Source organism: Chelonia mydas, chromosome 22 (assembly GCF_015237465.2).
Source record: "Chelonia mydas isolate rCheMyd1 chromosome 22, rCheMyd1.pri.v2, whole genome shotgun sequence".
In the NCBI taxonomy this organism is placed as follows: domain Eukaryota; kingdom Metazoa; phylum Chordata; order Testudines; family Cheloniidae; genus Chelonia; species Chelonia mydas.
The window spans coordinates 3,939,876-3,959,345 of NC_051262.2; the positions used below are offsets into that span (position 1 = coordinate 3,939,876).

General features: G+C 50.2%; 1 protein-coding gene across 27 annotated transcripts in view; it reads left to right on the top strand.

Annotated features, from left to right (window-relative positions):
• ST3GAL4 (ST3 beta-galactoside alpha-2,3-sialyltransferase 4) overlaps positions 1-19,470 on the top strand; it is a 178,082-nt gene that overhangs the window by 146,895 nt on the left and 11,717 nt on the right. For 23 of the 27 annotated variants that reach the window (XM_043534244.1, XM_043534246.1, XM_043534242.1 and 20 more), the window contains 6 exons: positions 4,718-4,796; positions 8,511-8,592; positions 9,660-9,740; positions 9,953-10,050; positions 15,064-15,124; positions 19,351-19,446. In XM_043534244.1, the coding sequence (XP_043390179.1) occupies positions 4,718-4,796; positions 8,511-8,592; positions 9,660-9,740; positions 9,953-10,050; positions 15,064-15,124; positions 19,351-19,446 (497 nt within the window). Of the gene's footprint in view, positions 1-3,680; positions 3,703-4,717; positions 4,797-8,510; positions 8,593-9,659; positions 9,741-9,952; positions 10,051-15,063; positions 15,125-19,350; positions 19,447-19,470 lie in introns of those variants that run through there. The other 4 variants (XM_043534237.1, XM_027828666.3, XM_043534234.1 and 1 more) reach the window with 2 other exon arrangements.

Here is a 19,470-nt window from a genome sequence, read left to right on the forward strand (position 1 = left end):
CCCAGGCGGGTGTGGGAAGCAGGAATGTCGTGCAAAGCAGCTGAATGTGTAGAGGTTCGGTTGAACCTAGTGTCCTAGGTGGTGAGGTTCAGCGATCATTGGTTATTGTGTAGCACAACGACTTACAAAACAAACCTCACACGTCCCTCCATCTTTTTTGATGCCATTCTTCATTTTGAAGCATTTTTTGCCATGGCTGTAGATTAGTAGGTGCAGCGTGTGGGTGGTTGGGATTACAGAGGAAGACTCTGGTATAGTGACCAAAGAATGGATCTAGAAGGCAAGGATCCAGGTTCTGTCTCTAGATCTCCCACTGACTTGGGGCTAGTCATTTGACTTCTATGCCTCACTTTCCCTGTCTGTAAAATGGGGACACCCCTGCTGACCTACTGTTGAGGATGGGCTGAGGCAGAATTAGGGTTTGGTTAGCACTGTGAGGTCCCAGCAAAGAAATGTGGCAGAAAAGTGCCAATGGTCTATATTAAGATCTCCTCAACTGGTGAGCATTTTAGGTGGATGATCCACCCTGGTGCTCAGGGTGCGTCCAACCCAGCTGCAAAGACTCCCTTCAGCTGTGTGGCTTCACTGGGCAATAAGACAGATGGGCAGTGATGTTGTGGGTAATTAGAGCACATCCTTTTGGGTGGGGTCCAGAGGCACACAGCTGAATGCCCGGTGAGTTTAATCAGCTGAGATTAAACTCACTGGCAGTGAACCCTGCCCCTCCAGAAACGCACTCCCTGGGTTGTTTTGCATTTGCAGTGACACAATGCATGGGGTAAAAGGCAGACGCTCACTGTCCGTGGTGGCCTAGCTGTAATGTCAGCCAGAGGGCTCAGCTCTGAACTTCCACTCTGAACTTTTTTGTCGACAAATGCCCATGTGTTGATCCCCAAATGGCCTGTGAAAATGGTTTTGGTCTATCAGAAACCTGCCTGCCAAGTAAGATTCTATCCTTTGCTGCCAGCTTGCATAGCGGGCTGCTGGGGAGCCAGCACTTCCTGGGTCCACAACTCCAGGGCAGCCTAGCCTTGTGGGCAGTGCCAGGCTGGGGACCCCAGACCTTCCTAGAATCCAGAGCTGCAAGGCAGCCCTGCCATGCCAGGGTTTCCAGGCTCACTGCAGTGGATCTGGGTTCCTGAAAGCCCCAGCTCTGATCAGGATTGACTCCCAGATCTGCAGCAGGGAACCTGGGGACAATGAGGACTTTCAGACTCCCTGCCCCAGAGTTGCAGACCCCAGGAGCCCCAACAGCTGGTGACTGAAATTTCTTGTCAGGTTTACAGCCCTAGTGAAACTGACAAGACTGTCAGTCAGCGGCTGCCCTGGTGCTGGGGAGCAGGTCTTGTTTGGGGTCGGTATTTCCAAAACCTTTTTTTTTTTTTTTTTGAAGATTTGTGGTTCATGGGAAATTTTGAAAAAAAAAAAAAACAGTTTACATTCAAAGTGTGGAACGAAAACAGTCAAAATATTGACGTTTCCCAGGAACCAGAAATCCCTGGTTTCGGGCAGCTCCTTGGTGAAGTATCACATTGCTCAGCAGTGCCCCCTCCAGTTGATCTGTAGAATGGCGTGTATGGGCTATGAGAAGAGTCATATCTGCTCCGCCTGGGCAGGAAAGAAGGTAGGCATGCACCCTGTTGACCTGCAAAGTGGCCTCGCAGCACAGGTGTAGGTGATATGGTGGCACAGGGGTAAGGCTGTAGTCTTTGATACTGGAGGGCGTGGGTTCCAATCCTAGCGCTGCTGTGGAGCAGCGTGGCCTTTCATCAGACTTAGATGGCTATAATGGTCCCTTTTGGCCTTGGAATCCGTGTAGGTAAGGAGTGGGGAAGAGTCAGACGGAGACAATTGCTGGAGTTAAACTCCTGTCCGAGGTGGGTGTGAAGAGGAAATCTTATTCCAGGGCATATTTATCAGCAGAGACTTTCTGGGGCTGTTCTCTGGAGCATTAAGCAGGTATTATTATCTGCTAGGATGGAGTAGGTGAGTCCTGCACACTCAATCCCCTGCAGTTGGTAAGGTCACCCTTGGTCCTTTGTTACTTGATGGCCTGGACAGCCCTGCTGGTGGTCAGATAGCAGAAGGCTCAAGAGATTGCTCATGAGAGGTGGCTGTGGCAGATGGGCCGAGGCTGGAAGGGACTGTGAGTTACCCCTCTCTGGTAGCTCTTCTCTGCCACTGATGGGGCCTCGGGCATTGGTGCACCTCGGTCCCGTCTCTTCTCGGCACACAATAGCTTAGTCTCCTGAGGTTAGCCATACTGGGGTGTCATTTCACCTGTTGGGTTTAGTGCGTGGGTGCTGGCTGATGGTGGCCTGTGACATATAGGAGGTCAGACTAGATGATCTAGTGATCACTTCAGCTCTTAAAACGCTGCGATTCTCGAACATAGGGCAAAGAGCCAGGCCCAGACCCAGAAAGATTATGATTTAAGTACAAGGCAGGAGAGAATGGCTGGCTACAGCCAGACAGGGGAGAACAAGGAAACAATGAGGCCATATTGGTGACAGGCAATGGTCACAGCACCCCAGCTGATTGGGTCCTGGCAAGTGAAGTATCCTCTTCCCCTGCATGTGGTGGTTCTAGATCCAAGATAAGGCACGTTGACAGGGCAGTGCAGGGGTAAAGAGAAGAACAAAGCCTCTCTAAGCCTGTCCTTTTGGCACCTGTTCCCCAGCACTTACATTCACTTAGCGAAGGAATAAATTCCAGGGCGTGTTGAGGCTCTGAGGAGCCGCATGGTTATGAAATTAATTTGTTCCGTCCTGTAATGATTCGTGGCATGTCCCCAGCAACTTAGGATGGGAATTGCTCGTAACGAGCGGTGCCTCCTCCCCCCCCCCCCCCCCCCCCCGAATAAAGGTGGCTTTAGATTAGTTTTGTTTGGCTTTTGCTGGCCAAGATGGTGACTGCTGAGTGCAGGCGGGAAGGGGCGTGAAATGAGGATTGTGTGGCAAAGTAAACATTGACCTTAGAGTGGTCAGGGAGTGGGGAGAGCTTAACCACTGGCTCCCACTGCCCTGGAAGAGTTTTAGACTGCTCAGGGATGTGAGAACGCTCAGCTTTGTCCTGCCAGTGACTAAGGATCAGCAAGACGGATGCATGGAGCCAAGGTCATTTTGGAAGAATGTCCTGGCCCGGTTTGCTGGCACTCTTCCCTGCTTCTCCAGAGGGGCGTCTGCCTCTGCGGAGATCCACGGCAGCCTAAAGATTTCAAGGAAACATGACTTAATTATGGAATCATTCAGGAACCCAAGTAATAAATCAAGCGACTGAGCTGTTGAAAATCACTCGGCTTGTAGACACCTGCTCTGAAAAAAGTAAACATGCTGTACATGGGTGGGGAAGGCCTGCTCATTATATTTCCTTAATTAACCACAAAGAGATCATTAGGAAGGTGGTTTCAAACCTTTTCCACTGAGATCTTCCACCCTGGTGCAGTCACCTGATGCATCGCAGGGCGGCTTTCCGAAGAACTCAGAGTGAGTGCAGAAGTCTTTAGAAAACACACAGCACCAGCCAAGCCTCTTTCCAAGTGGATGGCTGGATCAAAGGAATCTGGTTCTTTCCGAGTATGTGGAATCCGACGTGATGTGTGCTGCTTTAATACCTGCCTGTTCGGTCTGATCTGCTTGGCTCCTTGGTGATGCATCAGCTCTGCAGCTGTCTGCTTGGTTCAGGAGCTGCAAAGCCCATCTGGTGCGTGGTGCAGACCCAGAGTCTGTCAGTCTGGGTGGTCGCTGTCTCTCACTTTATATGTGTGTCTGTGTGTGTGTGCGGAAATTATTTTTTAAAAATGTGAATTGAAAATGAAGGTGGCTTAACCCCATCCTGCAAAGTTAGGTGAGGGAAAATATTCCCATCTAATTTATTTTGATAACAACATGGAGAGAACACTTCAATGGGGAAAACTTTCTCTGTGCAGCCTTGAACTTCTAACTCTTCATGTTTTAACTCAGAAGCTCATAAATAATCTATGTTTAGCTGTACTGTGCATCAGGGATTCCATGGGAAGTGAAGTACAGTTATTATCCTCTATCTACAATACCCTGTGGAATACTATGCAGCTGCATCAATATAATGTTATGTGAATATGGATTAGAAGCGCATATGTATAGTTAGGTGGGTTTTTTTTAGTAAGTGATTAACAGTTGACCTACAGCATTTCATGGCATATAACATTTGTGAACTACACCTGGAAACATAAGCTCATCTGTAGGACAGCTGAAGTCCTGTTTCTGTAACATTAATACATTTTGTTCATATGGAACAAAACACATTTTTTCAAAGAGAAATTTCAACGGTTTTGATTTTTTTTCGTGCTGAAGGGCATGTATAATTTAAACACCCATCTGTAATCTCTCTGCATAGAAATCTTCCAAAGTCTCATTTTCAACAGTGACTTACGCTCCTAATTCACAGAGGCACTTTTGAATCCCTGAGTGTGTGACCAGATGATATATATGATCAGCATCTGCCTGCCTCTGTGTGTGTGTGTGTGTGTGTGTGTGTGTGTGTGATTGCTAACATAAAATCTTAACTGCTAGCATCACTATCACACAGGCCACACTAATGCAAGTGCTTCTATGGCACTGAATACCTGTAGGCAGGACTTTCAGTGCCACATAGCATGACGGGGGAGGGATGTGTGCAGGGTGACCAGATGTTCTGCCTGGCAGGTACGACTCAAAGCGTCTTCCTCTTCCCACTCTAGGTGACCAGCAGTGGCCGCGATGAGAGCAATAGCCACCGGGTGGCGCCTCACCTGCTGATAAAAATGATCAACAAGTCCCGTAAGTCCTTGTCGCTTTGCGTTCTTTCCCTGAGACGGGTTTGCAGGGTCATGGATGATTCATGTACAGAATGGTATTTAATACTGACCAGTAGCACCATGGCAACCCCCCAAACTGGGGAAGGGACAAGGTGGGTGTCAGAAACCAAGGCAAGGATGGCTGGGCCCAACAGTCAGAGCCAGAATCAGGAGTCAAGAGCAGGATCGACCCAAGGCAGGAGTAGGGCTGGGAGCCAGGCTGGACCCAGAGCAGGGCTGGAGCAGGCTGAGGCCTGTGGTCTGTCCCCACTGTCAGGCAGGGGAGGGTTCCAAGCTATGAAGTGAGCTGGGCGTGTCTCCAGAGTGGTTTATATACCTGCCCTGAGAGTCACCAGACCAGCTCCTGGCTCCTGGATTGGCTGGAGCCTAGCGTGTGGTTGAACCAGGCTCTAGTTCAGGGATGACTCCTCACCTTCCCAGTGGGGTCAGGGATGTGATCTCTTTCTGTCCTTTGCAGTGGCTCTGGAGGATCAGCCAGTGTGTGGAGGGTTGTGCATGGTGTGATGAGGTGGTACAAAGAAGGATGGAGGGAGCTTTTTGTCTTCTCCAGGAGGCTGGTGGGAGAGGGAGGATAGCTCCATCAGTGGCTATTAGCCAGGGATATAACCCCATGCTCGGGGTGTCCCTAAACCTCTGACTGGCAGATGCAGGGACTGGACGACAGGGGATGGATCGCTGGATGATTACCTGTTTTGTTCATTCCCTCTTGGGCACCTAGCATTGGCCCTTGTTGGAAGACAGGACACTGGGCTAGATGGACCTTTGGTCTGACCTGGTATGGCCATTCTTCCATTCTCATGATATGTACAGTTGTCACTGTTTCTGATCTGGCCGTCTTTTCCCACCTCCTTCATCCTTAGACTGGGCTAATATGTGTGTATTGGGGGGGAAGGTAGGGGGTTGGAGAAGGGGAAATAAAAAAAAGCACCCCCCTGTAAATCTACAGCCCATATGAGACTGGACTAAGATGTAATTCCCAGAGGCCCCTGCTGGAGCTTCTACTCCCTGTACTTGGTACCTACATGTTATAGTGATGGGCAAATATAAACAGGTAGTAGGTGGGTGATGCGGGGGGAATGCTGTAAATCCTCCGATCTTACATGGACACCAGCTGCGACTAGGTTAGTGGGCAGAGACATGAGGAGACTCTTGTGGCTGGCCGGTGGCAGGCAGGGTACACTGAGCCAGGGAAGGGGTTGTGACAGGCTGGGGCAGGGTGTGTCAGCCGGGATCAGTTTGTGATTGGTTAGATGACTCTGGATGAGCGAACGCAAGGGCTGAGCAGGGCAGGCAGATCAGGTCTAGTTTGGTTGTAAAGACCAATAAAGCTAGATTAAACAGCCCAGCCTGTGGTGGTCATATCACTAGCCGCACCCGGATATAAGAGTCTGGGCCAGCTAAGGGGCTTGGCAGATTGCTCTGTTTCACAGCGTGTGAGCATGAGCCTCTGAGCAGGAAGTGTCTGTTCCACAGAAACGATAAATTTATCTCAGACGCATATTTCTTTGGCTGAGCTTATTCAGTGGGTGGGACTCCTGGCTCAGATAGCCACACTTCATCAGCTGCTTTATCTTTCATAACCCAGCTGTGTGCTCCTGTCGCCAGCCTTACCTGGTCAGGTGTGCCATTTCTGGGCCTCCCTGCTGATGGGTGCTAATGGCGTCCGCGCTTCATCATTATACCAATGAGCACAGCTTCCTCTCTGTCATCTTCTTGTGTGACACACGCCTCGCTAGTGTGTTTCTCGTGCTGGCTGCTGCTTGAGCAGACGTTTCTTTTCACATCAAGTGTCACTGCAAACTCTGGGCTCCATGCTGTTGTTCCCCCTTAGCTGCTTTCTGTGCATGTGGCTTCCTTTTCTTTTCCTGTTGCACCAACCCAAGTCTGGTCTCTGGTCTGGCAACCAGACACCCCGTCAGAGTAATTTATATTGAAGTTATCTCAGTAGCCTGATGAAGCATAACAAGTTTCTCCAATGTAAGCGCTGATGCTCTTAATGACAGTTCCGTGTCTTTGACCTGTATTCTAGCTACAGGTTGACCTCAAATCATGGAGGAGTTCAGTCTCCTAAATTGCAGAATTGGACCTTCAGTCTCCCACCAGTCACTGATGGAGCAGACACGTTGGTCTATTGCTGCACCTTGCGCTGAAATACGGACTTGTCAAACTTTATTTTTCCCCGAGTGATTGAATATGCATTGGGGGGGAGGATAGCTCAGTGGTTTGAGCATTGGCCTGCTAAACACAGGGTTGTGAGTTCAATCCTTGAGGGGGCCATTTAGGGATCTGGGGCAAAAATTGGGGATTGGTCCTGCTTTTGAGCAGGGGGTTGGACTAGATACCTCCTGAGGTCCCTTTCAACCCTGAGATTCTATGATTTTAAATGTTACTTTTCCACACACCCCGCAAACAGGCACTTTGAGCCTGAATGACTTTTATTCTAGTTTGAGAAATGTCAGAACAAAAGGAAACTAAAGGTAAAATCTCTATATGAGAGAGAGGGAGAGAGCTCAGCATGGGCCTCCCTCTGTAACGTGCTGCAGGAGTTGCACATCCTACAATGGCAACTTCTCCCTGCAGAAGGGCAGGCTCCTTAGATGTTTAATGGTGCCAGCAGAAGGAGGGAGGTGCTGAGTTTCATAGATTCATAGATATTTAGGTCAGAAGGGACCATTATGATCATCTAGTCTGACCTCCCGCACAATGCAGGCCACAGAATTTCACCCACCACTCCTGGGTGGGCTGATTGGCCAGACCCATTGGAACCAAAAGTTCAAATCCCAGTAGCATCCCCTCAGGCAATACCCCATTGTGGGGAGAAAAATTCTGCTAATAGAGAGCTCTTTAATCTAGCAGACATAACAAGACCTGTTGTGGGCTGTGAGCTGAAACAAGACAAATTCAGGCTCGAAATTAGATGCAAACTTGTAAGTGGAAACCATTGGAGCAACTTATCTAGGGTTGTGGTGGGTTTGCCATAATCCTGAAGTCTTTAAACGAAGATTGGATGTCTTTTTCTGAAATCCTGCTCCAGCTCAACGACTAGAACTGAGCTTGATGCAATAATGAGGGAGAGAAATTTCAGGCCTGTGTTGTGCAGGAGGAGGATCATAATGGTCCCTTCTGGCCTTAAAAAAATCTATGAAATGAAAGAAAGGGTTAGTTGCATTCTCCATACAGGCACAGCAAAAAAAAAAAAATGGAACAGCTGCTGCTCTGGAGAAAGCAGGGTTAATGAGAAACCACTGCCAGAGGGCCAAATTCCCTGCTAGTGTAAATGGGCAAAACTCCACTGAAGTCAGCGAAGAAGAGAATTTGATCCAGAAATTGCATCTCCTCTTCCACTGGAATATGTCTGCATTTTCTTCACATATTAATTTTTGGGAAGGGTTAGTTAGGACTGGCGTGAATCTGGCCCTGTAAGTTCCAGCGGTTTACTTTGGAACTGGCATTATACCTTAGACACCGGGGGAAGGAGGAGAACTGATCTGCACACCACTAAAGCATTTGACACACTGCCCCATGAAACCTTATTCAAAAAATGAATTCAAATTGGCTTTGCCTGTGAATTGAGATCTGGCTAAAAGGATGTAAACCAAGGTCCATGTATTGAGCTGATGGGACGGTTGCATGTTGTGTGGTCCCAGCATTACAGCGTGTTCTCTGTCTCTCATAGGATGGAAGATGATCTTAGGGCTGGCGTTCTTTCTGGTGATGGCGTGGTACTCTATATCCCGCGAAGAAAGGTACATACATCTGTGAGTGTCTTTTTAAAAGTTTTAGTGGGGGCAAGAGGCTTTTCTCTTCTGCCCTTTCCTGATGGTTTCAGGCTGCCTCACTCTGAGACTAAGACACAGTGCATGGAAGGGACACACTCGATCTCAGGAACAGTGTGGAGCTGGAGTCGGGGATAGCTAAATGACCCTGCTTCCAGCCAGATAAAAGGGAGGCCTATCTAGTCTGGATCAACTGGTGAGATTCACCTCCTCAGTTCATCCTACAGGATAAACACGATTATAATTCACCAATAAGTGCCGTCTTGCTGTGATGACATTGCATAACCATGCATTGGGGGTTCCCCTTCCCAAGCCTATCATGATTTCTGGGGGACAGCTCGGTGCTTGTCCAAGGTGAATTTGGGATGACCCTGAAAAATCTGGGCTGTAGATCATGGTGAGTGAGCGTCTCAGCCTTGTCTTCCCTAAAAGGTGCATTCTTACCATGTTAGCTAAGACTGATAACTTACGTGAGGGAGACTCCCAGAGAAGGCTGTCTGTAGTCTTAAGTGCGTGTTAGGAGGTTGAGTTAAAGGACGGGGTTAGTTCACAGGATATGAGAATGCACCTTTCCCTGTACTCGACGACACACCCGAAGGGTTAAAGAAGAAGTGTAGAGGATAAGCAGTCGAAAAAGATGTCAGGCAGTTTTCTTTGGTGCTTCTGCCTAGAACTGAAGACGTGAGTGACGTCTCTGCATGCTGCTCTCTCTCTAGGGTGGGCTTAAGAGCCTAGTATTTGAGCATATAGCAGTCAGTAGAGAGAGGGGTGCTATTACCCACGAAGCATATTCTTAGTATACTTGGAGATTCCCGCAGGCTCTGCCATAGCGCCTCTGGCAACTTGTCACTAGGATGACTGCAATAAGCTCTCCTAGTGGCACATGGCCTGGAGCTGACATGGGACCCGAGCCCTCGGTTAATGTCTGGCAGCGACATGCTCTGCTCTCGCGTGGACTCGCGCCTGCTTGCCGGACGTGGAAAGGACGGCTCGTCATGCGGGCGGAGCCCGGGCTGGGGAAATCACCATCTCCGCTGCTTGCCTTACAGTTTTTCTTTCCCCGTGCAAGATGTCAGAATGACGTGTCCCCAAGGAGAGATGGAAAAGAAAGCCACGCTGCTCATAGGAAAGTGAGTAGCTGTCCTGAGCAGGAGCTGGGCCTTTGCAGGGCTGCTCTTTGCTCCCAGGGGATGGGTGGCATGTGGGAACTGGGGGAGGATTGGCACTGCGGGCTCTGGGGGTGAGGCAAGGGCGGAGAATAGACTGTGAAGTCAGCTGAAGATGCCAGTTCAGTTCAGGTTTGCACGTCCCTCTGGCTAATCCCGCTCTGTGTTCCTCGCAGTTACACGCGGGACCGTCCCATGTTTTTACACCTAAACGATTACTTTTGGGTGAAGAACCGGTCACCGTATGAGCTGCCGTATGGGACTAAAGGAAGCGGTAAGCAAACCTGATTTCTCTGCTCTGCAGCACCGATCCCTGGGGTTTGGCTAATTGCAGCATGGCACATAATAAAGGAAATGTGTTCCCGCTCACACCTGCTTTTTCTGTCTCTCCTGCTGCCTCCTATTTCTTACTTGCAATCTAACCAACGTGGCTTGATCAGCTCTCTCCCTTGGCCTCTTGGCTCTGCCCTGGACTTGCTTACGGTTTGCATGGCCCTTCTGTGAGCGTGTTGCAAATAACTTCTTGTCAGCTGACCCCTGTTTTCGTTTAGGGAATTACCCCCAAACAGATGAATTCTTACAAAGGTGTTGGTGATTGCTTGCCCAGGTTGTGAGAAAAACTTTCAGCCAGTCGGGCGTTCACAAACGGTTTGCAGCAACTTGTTTGTTGCCCATGATCCGTGAGTGGTTGTCAGAGTCACACGATACTGTTTCTGCTCCCTAACTGGATGACTAAGTCTCTTTTTAAAAAGGTGAATAAAGACTATTTTATGTCGATTAAAAATAGTAAAAAGGTGCCTGTCCCAATCTGTAGGAGCCTTAACATCATTTATAACCCCGCAAAGTCTGGCAACGTGGAAGTAATAGTGACTGCTTTTGGTCATGTATATCCCTCCGGTTCCTGTGTGCAATGTGTCCCTCTCTGTGCCCAAGCCACACCCGATGTGGATCTCTTTTATTCCCTAGCAACTGCTCCTGGGAGATGGCAGCAGTCCTCTCCTTCCCCTCCCTCCCGGCTTTTGGCTCCCCTCCAGGAGGGACAGATAGGGTCATAGAAACATGAGTCTGGAAGGGGCCTCGAGAGGTCATCAAGTCCAGCCCCCCTGTGTTGTGGCAGGGCCAAGTAAAGCTACGCCATCCCTGACAGGCGTTTGTCGAACCTGGCTTTAAAAACCTTCAATGATGGGGATTCCACAACTTTCCTTGGATGCCTATCCTGGAGCTTAACTGGCCTTAGAGTTAGAAAGAAAGTTTTTCCTGTTATCTAACCTAAATCTCCCTTGCGGCAGATTAAGCCCATTGCTACTTTTCCATGTCCACTGAAGGTAGAACAACAATTGACCACGGTCCTCTTTGTAACATCCCTAAACATAGCTGAACTCCATTATCAGGTCCCCTCTGTCTTCTTTTCTCAAGACTAAACATGCCCAGATTTTTAGCTTTTCCTCCTAGGTCAGGTTTTCTAAACCTTTAATCATTCTTGTTGCTCTCCTCTGGACTCTCTTCAGTTTGTCCACTTCACTCCTACTGTGGCACCCAGACTTGGACACAGTACTGCAGCCGAGCCCTCACCAGTGCCGACTGGAGTGGGACAGTTACCTTCTGTGTCTTACATACAACACTTCTGTTAACACACCCCCGAATGTTGTTAGCCTTTTTTGCAACTGCATCACATTGTTGACTCCTATTCAATTTGTGATCCACTATAGCCCCCAGATCTTTTTCAGCAGTACGACCACCTAGCCGCTGATTTCCCATTTTTGTGGTTGTGCATTTGATTTTTCCTTCCTAAGTGAAGTACTTTGCACTTGTCTGCACCGAATTTCATCTTGTTGAATTCAGACCAGTTCTCCAGTTTGTCAAAGTCAGTTTCAATTCTAATCCTGTCCTCCAAAGTGCTTGCAACCCCTCCCAGCTTGGTGTCATCTGCATATACTCTCTACTCCATTAGACAAGTCATTAAAAAAATACCAGACCCAGGACTGACCCTTGCGGAACCCCGCTAGATACACCCTCCCAGTTGGACAGTGAACCATTGATAACAACTTTCTGAGTCCGGTCTTTCAACCAGTTGTGCACCCACCTTATAGTAATTTCATGAAGACCACATTTCCCTCGTTTGCTTATGAAAGTCTCATGTGGGACTGTGGCAAAAGCCTTACTAAAATCAAGATGGATCACATCTACTGCTACCCCCATTCATTAGGCCAGAAACTCTTTCAAAGAAGGATATCAGGTTGGTTTGGCATGACTTGTTCTTGACCGATCCATGCTGGCTAGTCCTTATTATCCTTTTATCCTATAGGTGCTTACAAATTGATTGTTTAATCATTTGTTCCCGTATTTTTCAGATATTGAAGTTAGTCTGTGGTTCCCCATGTTCTCCTGATCCCCCTTTTTAAAAATAGGAACTATGTTTATCCTTCTCCAGCCTTCTGGGACTCACCCATCTTCCATGGATTCTGGAAGATAATTGCTAATGGTTCCAAGATTGCTTCAGCTCGTTCCTTAAGTACCTAGGATGAATTTCATCAGGCCCTGCTGACTTGGATACATCTAACTTATCAAAATAGTCCTTAACCTGTTCTTTCCCTATTTTGGCTGGCGTTCCTTCCCTCTTGTGAATATTAATTGTTTTGAGTGTCTGGTCACCATTAACCTTTTAGTGAAGACTGAAGCAAAATAGGCATTCAACACCTCAGCCTTCTTCATGTGGTCAGTTATTAGCTCTCTTTCCCTGCCAAGTAGAGGACCTACGCTTGCCGCTGACTTTCTCTTGCTCCTAATGTATTTAAAGAACCTCTTCTTATTGCCTTTCATGTCCCTGGCTAGGTGTTACTCATTTTGTGCCTTAGCCTTTCTGATTTTGTCCCTACATGTCTGTGCTGTTCTTTTGTACTCCTCCTTAGCAATTTGGCCATGTTTCCACTTTTTGTAGGATTCTTTTTTGATTTTCAGGTCATCAAAGGGCTCCTGATGGAGCCATATTGGTCTCTTTTGATTTTTCCTGTCTTTCCTTCCCACTGGCATAGTTTGCAGTTGCGCATTTAGTTGAGAACCTGCCAGCTCTCTTGAACATCTACCCAAGTCCTCACTCCCGGCAGGAGCAGTTCACTTCGGGGGTGTGGATGGCAGGGAGGGGTCCGACGGTGGAGATGTGAGAGACTTCAGCCACCATCTGCCAATGAACATGGTTGCTCCCAGCTCCTCCTTGCCTGCCTGCCCCATGGGTGTTGATGTGTGTGGTGAACCCCACTGCAGCTGGGAGGTGTATAGCCTCTGGGGGAAGCTCTGGGGAGCGCTGTGTTAATAGTGGGTAGGAGATCTGCTGGTGCAGATGCAGGCTCCTCTGGAGAGAGCGAGAGTCTTCTGTCGTTGCTGTCATTATTTATTTGTAGCACTTAGGGGCCCCAGTCATGGCCCAACACCCCGTTGTGCCGGGTACTGTGCAAACTGCCCCAAAACACTTGCAATCTAAGTCTAAGACAAGAAACAACAGGTGGATGCAGACAGAAAAGGATGCCCAAGGAAGCAGGAACAGAGTGCATTTGGGAGCAGCCCTGGGGCTGGTGAGTGCTGACGCTAGAGGGCAGGTTAACAGGACAGCTGCTAAGGAAGGCTCTATCCAGTCTTTCTCAGTGCTCCTGCTTCGAGCCACCTAAGTGCATCATGTTGTTTATTCCCACCACTGCCTGATCAATAAGTACATAGAATATCAGGGTTGGAAGGGACCTCTGGAGGTCATCTAGTCCAACCCCTGCTCAAAACAGGACCGATCCCCAATTAAATCATCCCAGCCAGGGCTTTGTCAAGCCTGACCTTAAAAACTTCTAAGGAAGGAGATTCCAGCACCTCCCTAGGTAACGCATTCCAGTGTTTCACCACTCTCCTAGTGAAAATGTTTTTCCTAATATCCAACCTAAATCTCCCCCACTGCAACTTGAGACCATTACTCCTTGTTCTGTCATCTGCTACCACTGAGAACAGTCTAGATCCATCCTCTTTGGAACCCCCTTTCAGGTAGTTGAAAGCAGCTATCAAATCCCCCCTCATTCTTCTCTTCCGTAGACTAAACATCCCCAGTTCCCTCAGCCTTTCCTCATAACTCACGTGTTCCAGTCCCCTAATCATTTTTGTTGCCCTCCGCTGGACTCTTTCCAATTTTTCCACATCCTTCTTGTAGTGTGGGGCCCAAAACTGGACACAGTACTCCAGATGAGGACTCACCAGTGTCGAATAGAGGGGAACGATCACGTCCCTCGATCTGCTGGCAATGCCCCTACTTATACATCCCAAAATGCCATTGGCCTTCTTGGCAACAAGGGCACACTGTTGACTCATATCCAACTTCTCGTCCACTGTAACCCCTAGGTCCTTTTCTGCAGAACTGCTGCCGAGCCATTCGGTCCCTAGTCTGTAGCAGTGCATTGGATTCTTCCATCCTAAGTGCAGGACTCTGCACTTGTCCTTGTTGAACCTCATCAGATTTCTTTTGGCCCAATCCTCCAATTTGTCTAGGTCCCTCTGTATCCTTTCCCTACCCTCCAGCGTATCTACCTCTCCTCCCAGTTTAGTGTCATCTGCAAACTTGCTGAGAGTGCAATCCACGCCATCCTCCAGATCATTTGTGAAGATACTGAGCAAAACCGGCCCCAGGACCGACCCTTGGGGCACTCCACTTGATACCGGCTGCCAACTAGACATGGAGCCATTGATCACTACCCGTTGAGCCCGACAGTCTAGCCAGCTTTCTATCCACCTTATAGTCCATTCATCCAGCCCATACTTCATGGCTGCCTCTGTCTCCCCTGCCAGCCTCAGAGGCACTGAACTGTTCTTGTTAAGTTGTTACACTCTTTCCTTCCTGCTGCACAGCTCATGAGCTGTCTTGCGTGGCTGCCACAGCCTTGAGGAGGATGCTCCGGCATGTGCTGCAGGGTCCGTCCACTGGGAAAGACCTGAGTGGCACTCAGAGCATCTTTGCTACTTGCACTGACCCCTCTCTCTACTTGACCTCCCCAGCCCTGCCAGTCAGCGCATGGCAGAGGGGACTGCGTGTGGAAGGTGGCCAGACCCAATTGCTTTTGGCCAGAGGGAGGATGGGGGTGGAGCCTTTGATGGTGGGAAAGGGGATGATCCCAGGGAAACAGCCCTCCAAAAGAAGAATTCCCTCTCTGGTTGCCATGTGGTGCATGGGGGTAGCCTGGGGTCTTGTGCCTAACGTGGGGATTTCATGGCTTCTGGGGAGGACTGATCTCACTAACTGCCCCCTTGCATTCCTTTGCAGAAGACATTCTCCTCCGGGTGTTAGCGATCACCAGCTACTCGGTGCCCGAAAGCATCCAAAGGTAATTCCAGTGCATCTAACGTTTCCTCCCATGCTGCCATTGTCAGGTGAATGATCATCACAGAGCTGTGGAAGGGGCTGGACTGAGAGCTCTGGAGACTCAAGTCCACTCTTTATCTACCAGTCAGGCACAGGCCACAGTGGCAGGGCGAGCTCCTTTCTGCCCCCCATGTGTTGTCTAATACCAGTGTGCCCTTGTGAGGGGTTCAAGCCCCACAGCCCATCCGGCCCTTGACTTCTCTGCTGGGCCAGTTAGAGCAATCTGTGAGTCGAGGGATTTGGTGTCTGGATCTCCAGGCTAGGGCCTTGAGTTTTCAGAGTCACTTCATGTAGGTCACCGGCACTCAGGTGGCATTTGGAGACATTCAGTTACTGCCAGCCTGGACTCACGCTAGATGAGAAGATCCCTAGCAAAGATTTTGATGAACCAAAAATTTTATTTAAACCCAGCAGAGCCCCCTCTCCAAGTGAACACAGGAAGCTCTTGGCCTGAATACCAAGGAGGCTGAAGTCCATTTATATTGGCCTATGTGTGTCTCTTTTTCCTTCTTGGTCCCCTTGTGGATGTTGATAAATCATCTGACCAGGCTTTGGATCAAGACAAAGAGACAATGGAGTCGTCTTCTGCATCAGGTGGGGTTGGGTTGTCATGCAAACATCCACCATCTGTGTCTGTCCGAGGCAGCGCGAAGGTCCACATGTTTACCATCTTCTTGGGTACAATCCATCTCTTCCTCCTCTTTCCTGGGAGTCTCTTTCCTATCACCCTCTCCCCCCATGCCATCGTCACGAGGTACTTTTCATTCATCCTAAATTGACCGCCAGCCCCTAGCCCTCTGGAGGACAGCTCAGGTGCTGGCTGCCAGAAAATCCAGCAGCCAAGTGGGTGAACTGCTGCCCTAGGGCTGAGATGTCCTCCCATCCTTAGTTCCTGGTGGAGAAGCATACAGGTCGCTCTCACCTCTCCTTAGAACCAACGTCTACTACTGCCCTTTGGAAACTTGCCAAAAGGAAGAAACTGCTTGCACCAGAGACTCAGCGTATCAGTCGGTGTCCCTGATGTACACCGCAGTGAGAGGGCCTCTCCCCTTTGAACTAAGCGCATGCCACTGTCTCCCCACCGTCTTGCTGTAGATCTGGTGGACCGCCAGCACGTGGCACGGGTGTTGCCACTGCCCAGCGCCGGGCTTTAACCCATGGAGGGGGGTTTGAGGTCTGAGTTTTCCATCTCCTACGTAGGCTGCCCTGCCCACCCGAAGAGCTGCCTTTGCCCTGAGCGGCGCCCTTTCACAAATACCTCTGGCGTGTGAGTGCGCCTGCTGGGGTGTGTGACTGTCGGAGACCCTGGCCTTCTGTGTGTGTTGGGAGCGCAGCGCCAAACCCCACCCCGGTGCCCTCTTGGTCACTAACATCCCCGAACTGCCCCATTCTCCTTCCCTTGGTGTGTATGGGGGGCTTTGCCCAGATCTCTCCCCCATCTGTACCCCTGCCTCATCTCTCCTCCCGTCCCTGGCGTTGTCCCACATACGCCCCCCTCTCTTGCGGCTTCCTCTCCCCATGTGAACTGAGAGACAAGAGGGAGGGAGGGGTGGGCAGAGTCAAGCCCAACACAGGCAAGTTTCTCCATGTGGCTTGGCCTGCCTTGCCAGTCCTTGGGTCTCTGCTGACGCCCCTCAATCCTGCCCTGCAGCCCCGCTGCTATTCCAGTCCTTGGGTCCCTTGTGAGCCAAGGTTGCCAAACTGCATGCCAGGCTGATGAGCAGATTTGTGACGTGCACCAGGGAGTGGGTTGGATGAGACCCCTCCTCCCCCCAGTGTGCCGCTTCCCGGCAGCCAATGGCAGGATTGGGTTTCCGAGCCCCTGGTAGACTTGCGATCTGTAGCCCAGCCCCGCGCTGACAGACGTGCTCCAGGACATGATGTCATGGTGCTGCAGCCCCAGCCAGCGGCCTGGCTGTTTGTTTGCACTAAAACGAAGTACATTGCTGGACTCTCTCTGGGGACGTACAGCAAAACAAGCCATTGATTTCTGGCAGGCGGGTAACGAGCTGCAGGGTCAGTCTGCTGTGGAATGGTGACTCGCTGCAGCGCCCGTGATTCTGTCTGACAGCCGAGCTCTGGCTCTCTCTTGCTCTGGTCTGTCTGCTTGTCTGAGCTAGTCAAGCGCGGACCATGCGAGGCATGGGTCATAAATACAGTGTGAGTGACCCCCCACTCCCACCCCCTTCCTACAACCCCAGCAGATCTGGGGCACCGTTGTAGCAGAGCAAAGGAACAGGATCCACTCATCCAGCCCACCTAGAATCAGGAACGAGAACCAGATCTCAGGAGGCCCAACAAAACTCCAGTGCAGGGCTGAACAGTGTAACCAGATACTTCCTCGTGTGGCTGTCGTCTCCAGCAGCTGGGCCGTCGGGGCAGAGGCTGCTGTCCCTAGGACAGAAGGGAAAACCAAACCTGGGGCCAAGGCAGGACTTACGGAACATGCTGCAGAGGCAGTCGCCGGGCCAGTTAAAGGCCTGTCTCTGACACAATAAAATGCTAACGCCTAGCTCATCGCTTCCGTAGATCTCCATGAGCTCTACAAAGGAGGTCCGTATCACTAACCCCATTGTGCGGACGGGGAAACTGAGGCACAGAGCGATGTGACTTGCCCAAGGTCACCCAGCAGCTGAGCTGGGAATAGAACCAAGGATCCCTGCGACTCCGTGGGGTGTTCGAGTCGCTAGGCCATGCTGCCGGCTTAGAGCAGCAGCAGCCACCTCCCTGTTGCACCCTGGCGAGCTGGAGCGTGGGGCTGTTCGCGCCATCCAGGGCTGTTTGTGGTTTGCTAGGGGAGGTGCGGTGTGCAGGCTCAGCCCCTATGTTTGCCTGCGTTTCAGTGCACTATCGATGAGCTCTGGGATGAAAACCAGCCTCTCATCCCATTTTATGAGGGAATCCAACGGCTTGGCGTTTGCCTCGCAGCTCTCCAGGTAGCCGGAGGCAGCAGTGGAAGGGAAGAAACTGGCCCGAACAAGCTGCTGCCACGGAGTCTCTCTCTGAAGTGGCTTGAACTGGTGGAAGAATTGGGTTGACTGGGTGAAGCAGCTTCCACCAGTTGCCTAGAGATCTTTCTGACAGTGGTCCCATTGCAGGGCTGGCTTATCACATGGATGCTTCTTTCCACCCCAGCTTCTGGCACCAGCAGGTTTCTTTTCCTCATCAGGCAGGTTGGGACTTTGTTTTCACCTGCCGACCTCAGCCGTTACCGCCGGAATGGTGCCTGGGGCCTGCAGGAGGATGCTGCCTCTGCACTTCTGTAGTATCACCCATCTGACGGGCTCGGGAGCTTCTTTAGACCTCACAGCCTCCCTGTGCTGCTGGGGTGGCATCCCCAGCTCACACATGAGAAAACTGGGGCACAGAGAGGCGGAGACTTACCCAGGATCATACATGGAGTCTGTGTCACACCAGGGAACAGAATCCCAGGCCAGTGTCTTTCCTGCGGAACGATATGTAACTCATGCTAAAGGTGTAGTTCACCTAAGAGGATAAGAGTCTACTTCTGTGCCAATTTAGAGGAGTTACTCCTGTAGCTCAAGCGGTAAGGGCTCTTGCTTTTAGTGATGAAAGTCTCAAGTTCAATCCCTGCTGTCCACTGAGCAGAGGGCTTATTATACGCACCTGCCACCTTCTTTGGGTGTTAACGTGTTGTCTGCAGTCTAATGTGCTGATAAAGGGTCTCTCTTGTCTCTGGGTCTCCACTTGGAATCTAGCTGTGTTGGTAGTGACTGGGCGCCATTGCTACTCAGGGGTCTGTGTGAAATGGGTTTGTGATTTCAGTTTAGTTCCTAGTGGGTGGGAAGGGGCAAGTGTCTACATCAGACAAATGGCCCTACTGACTAGGCCAAGGGAGAGCGGCAATGGGAATTCACCCCTGCATTTCCCCTGGAATCCACCGGTAAAAATGCAGTGCTCGCAGATTCATAGATCTTAAGGCAGAAGGGTCCATTACCGTCTTGTCTGACCTCTTGCATCGCAAAGCCATAGAATTACGTGCAAAACTTCACCCCCCCCGGGAAAGCAAGAAGCTCAACCCTAGAGGGTGCCAAGGAGTCGAGGCTGTTTTTGTTACTTCTAAACATGTGTAAAGAACTAAACTGTTCTATGTAAAGCGGGAGAGAATTCCCCAGAGATGAAAAGGGCAGTGAGGGCGTTTGGTTGAGATTATCTTTTCTTTTGCAGCATGACGTGCCGAAGATGTGCAGTGGTGGGGAACGGACACCGGCTCCGAAACAGCTCCATGGGGGAAGCAATCAACAAATATGACGTAGTAATCAGGTAAGGCACTAAGGAGATTCAGTA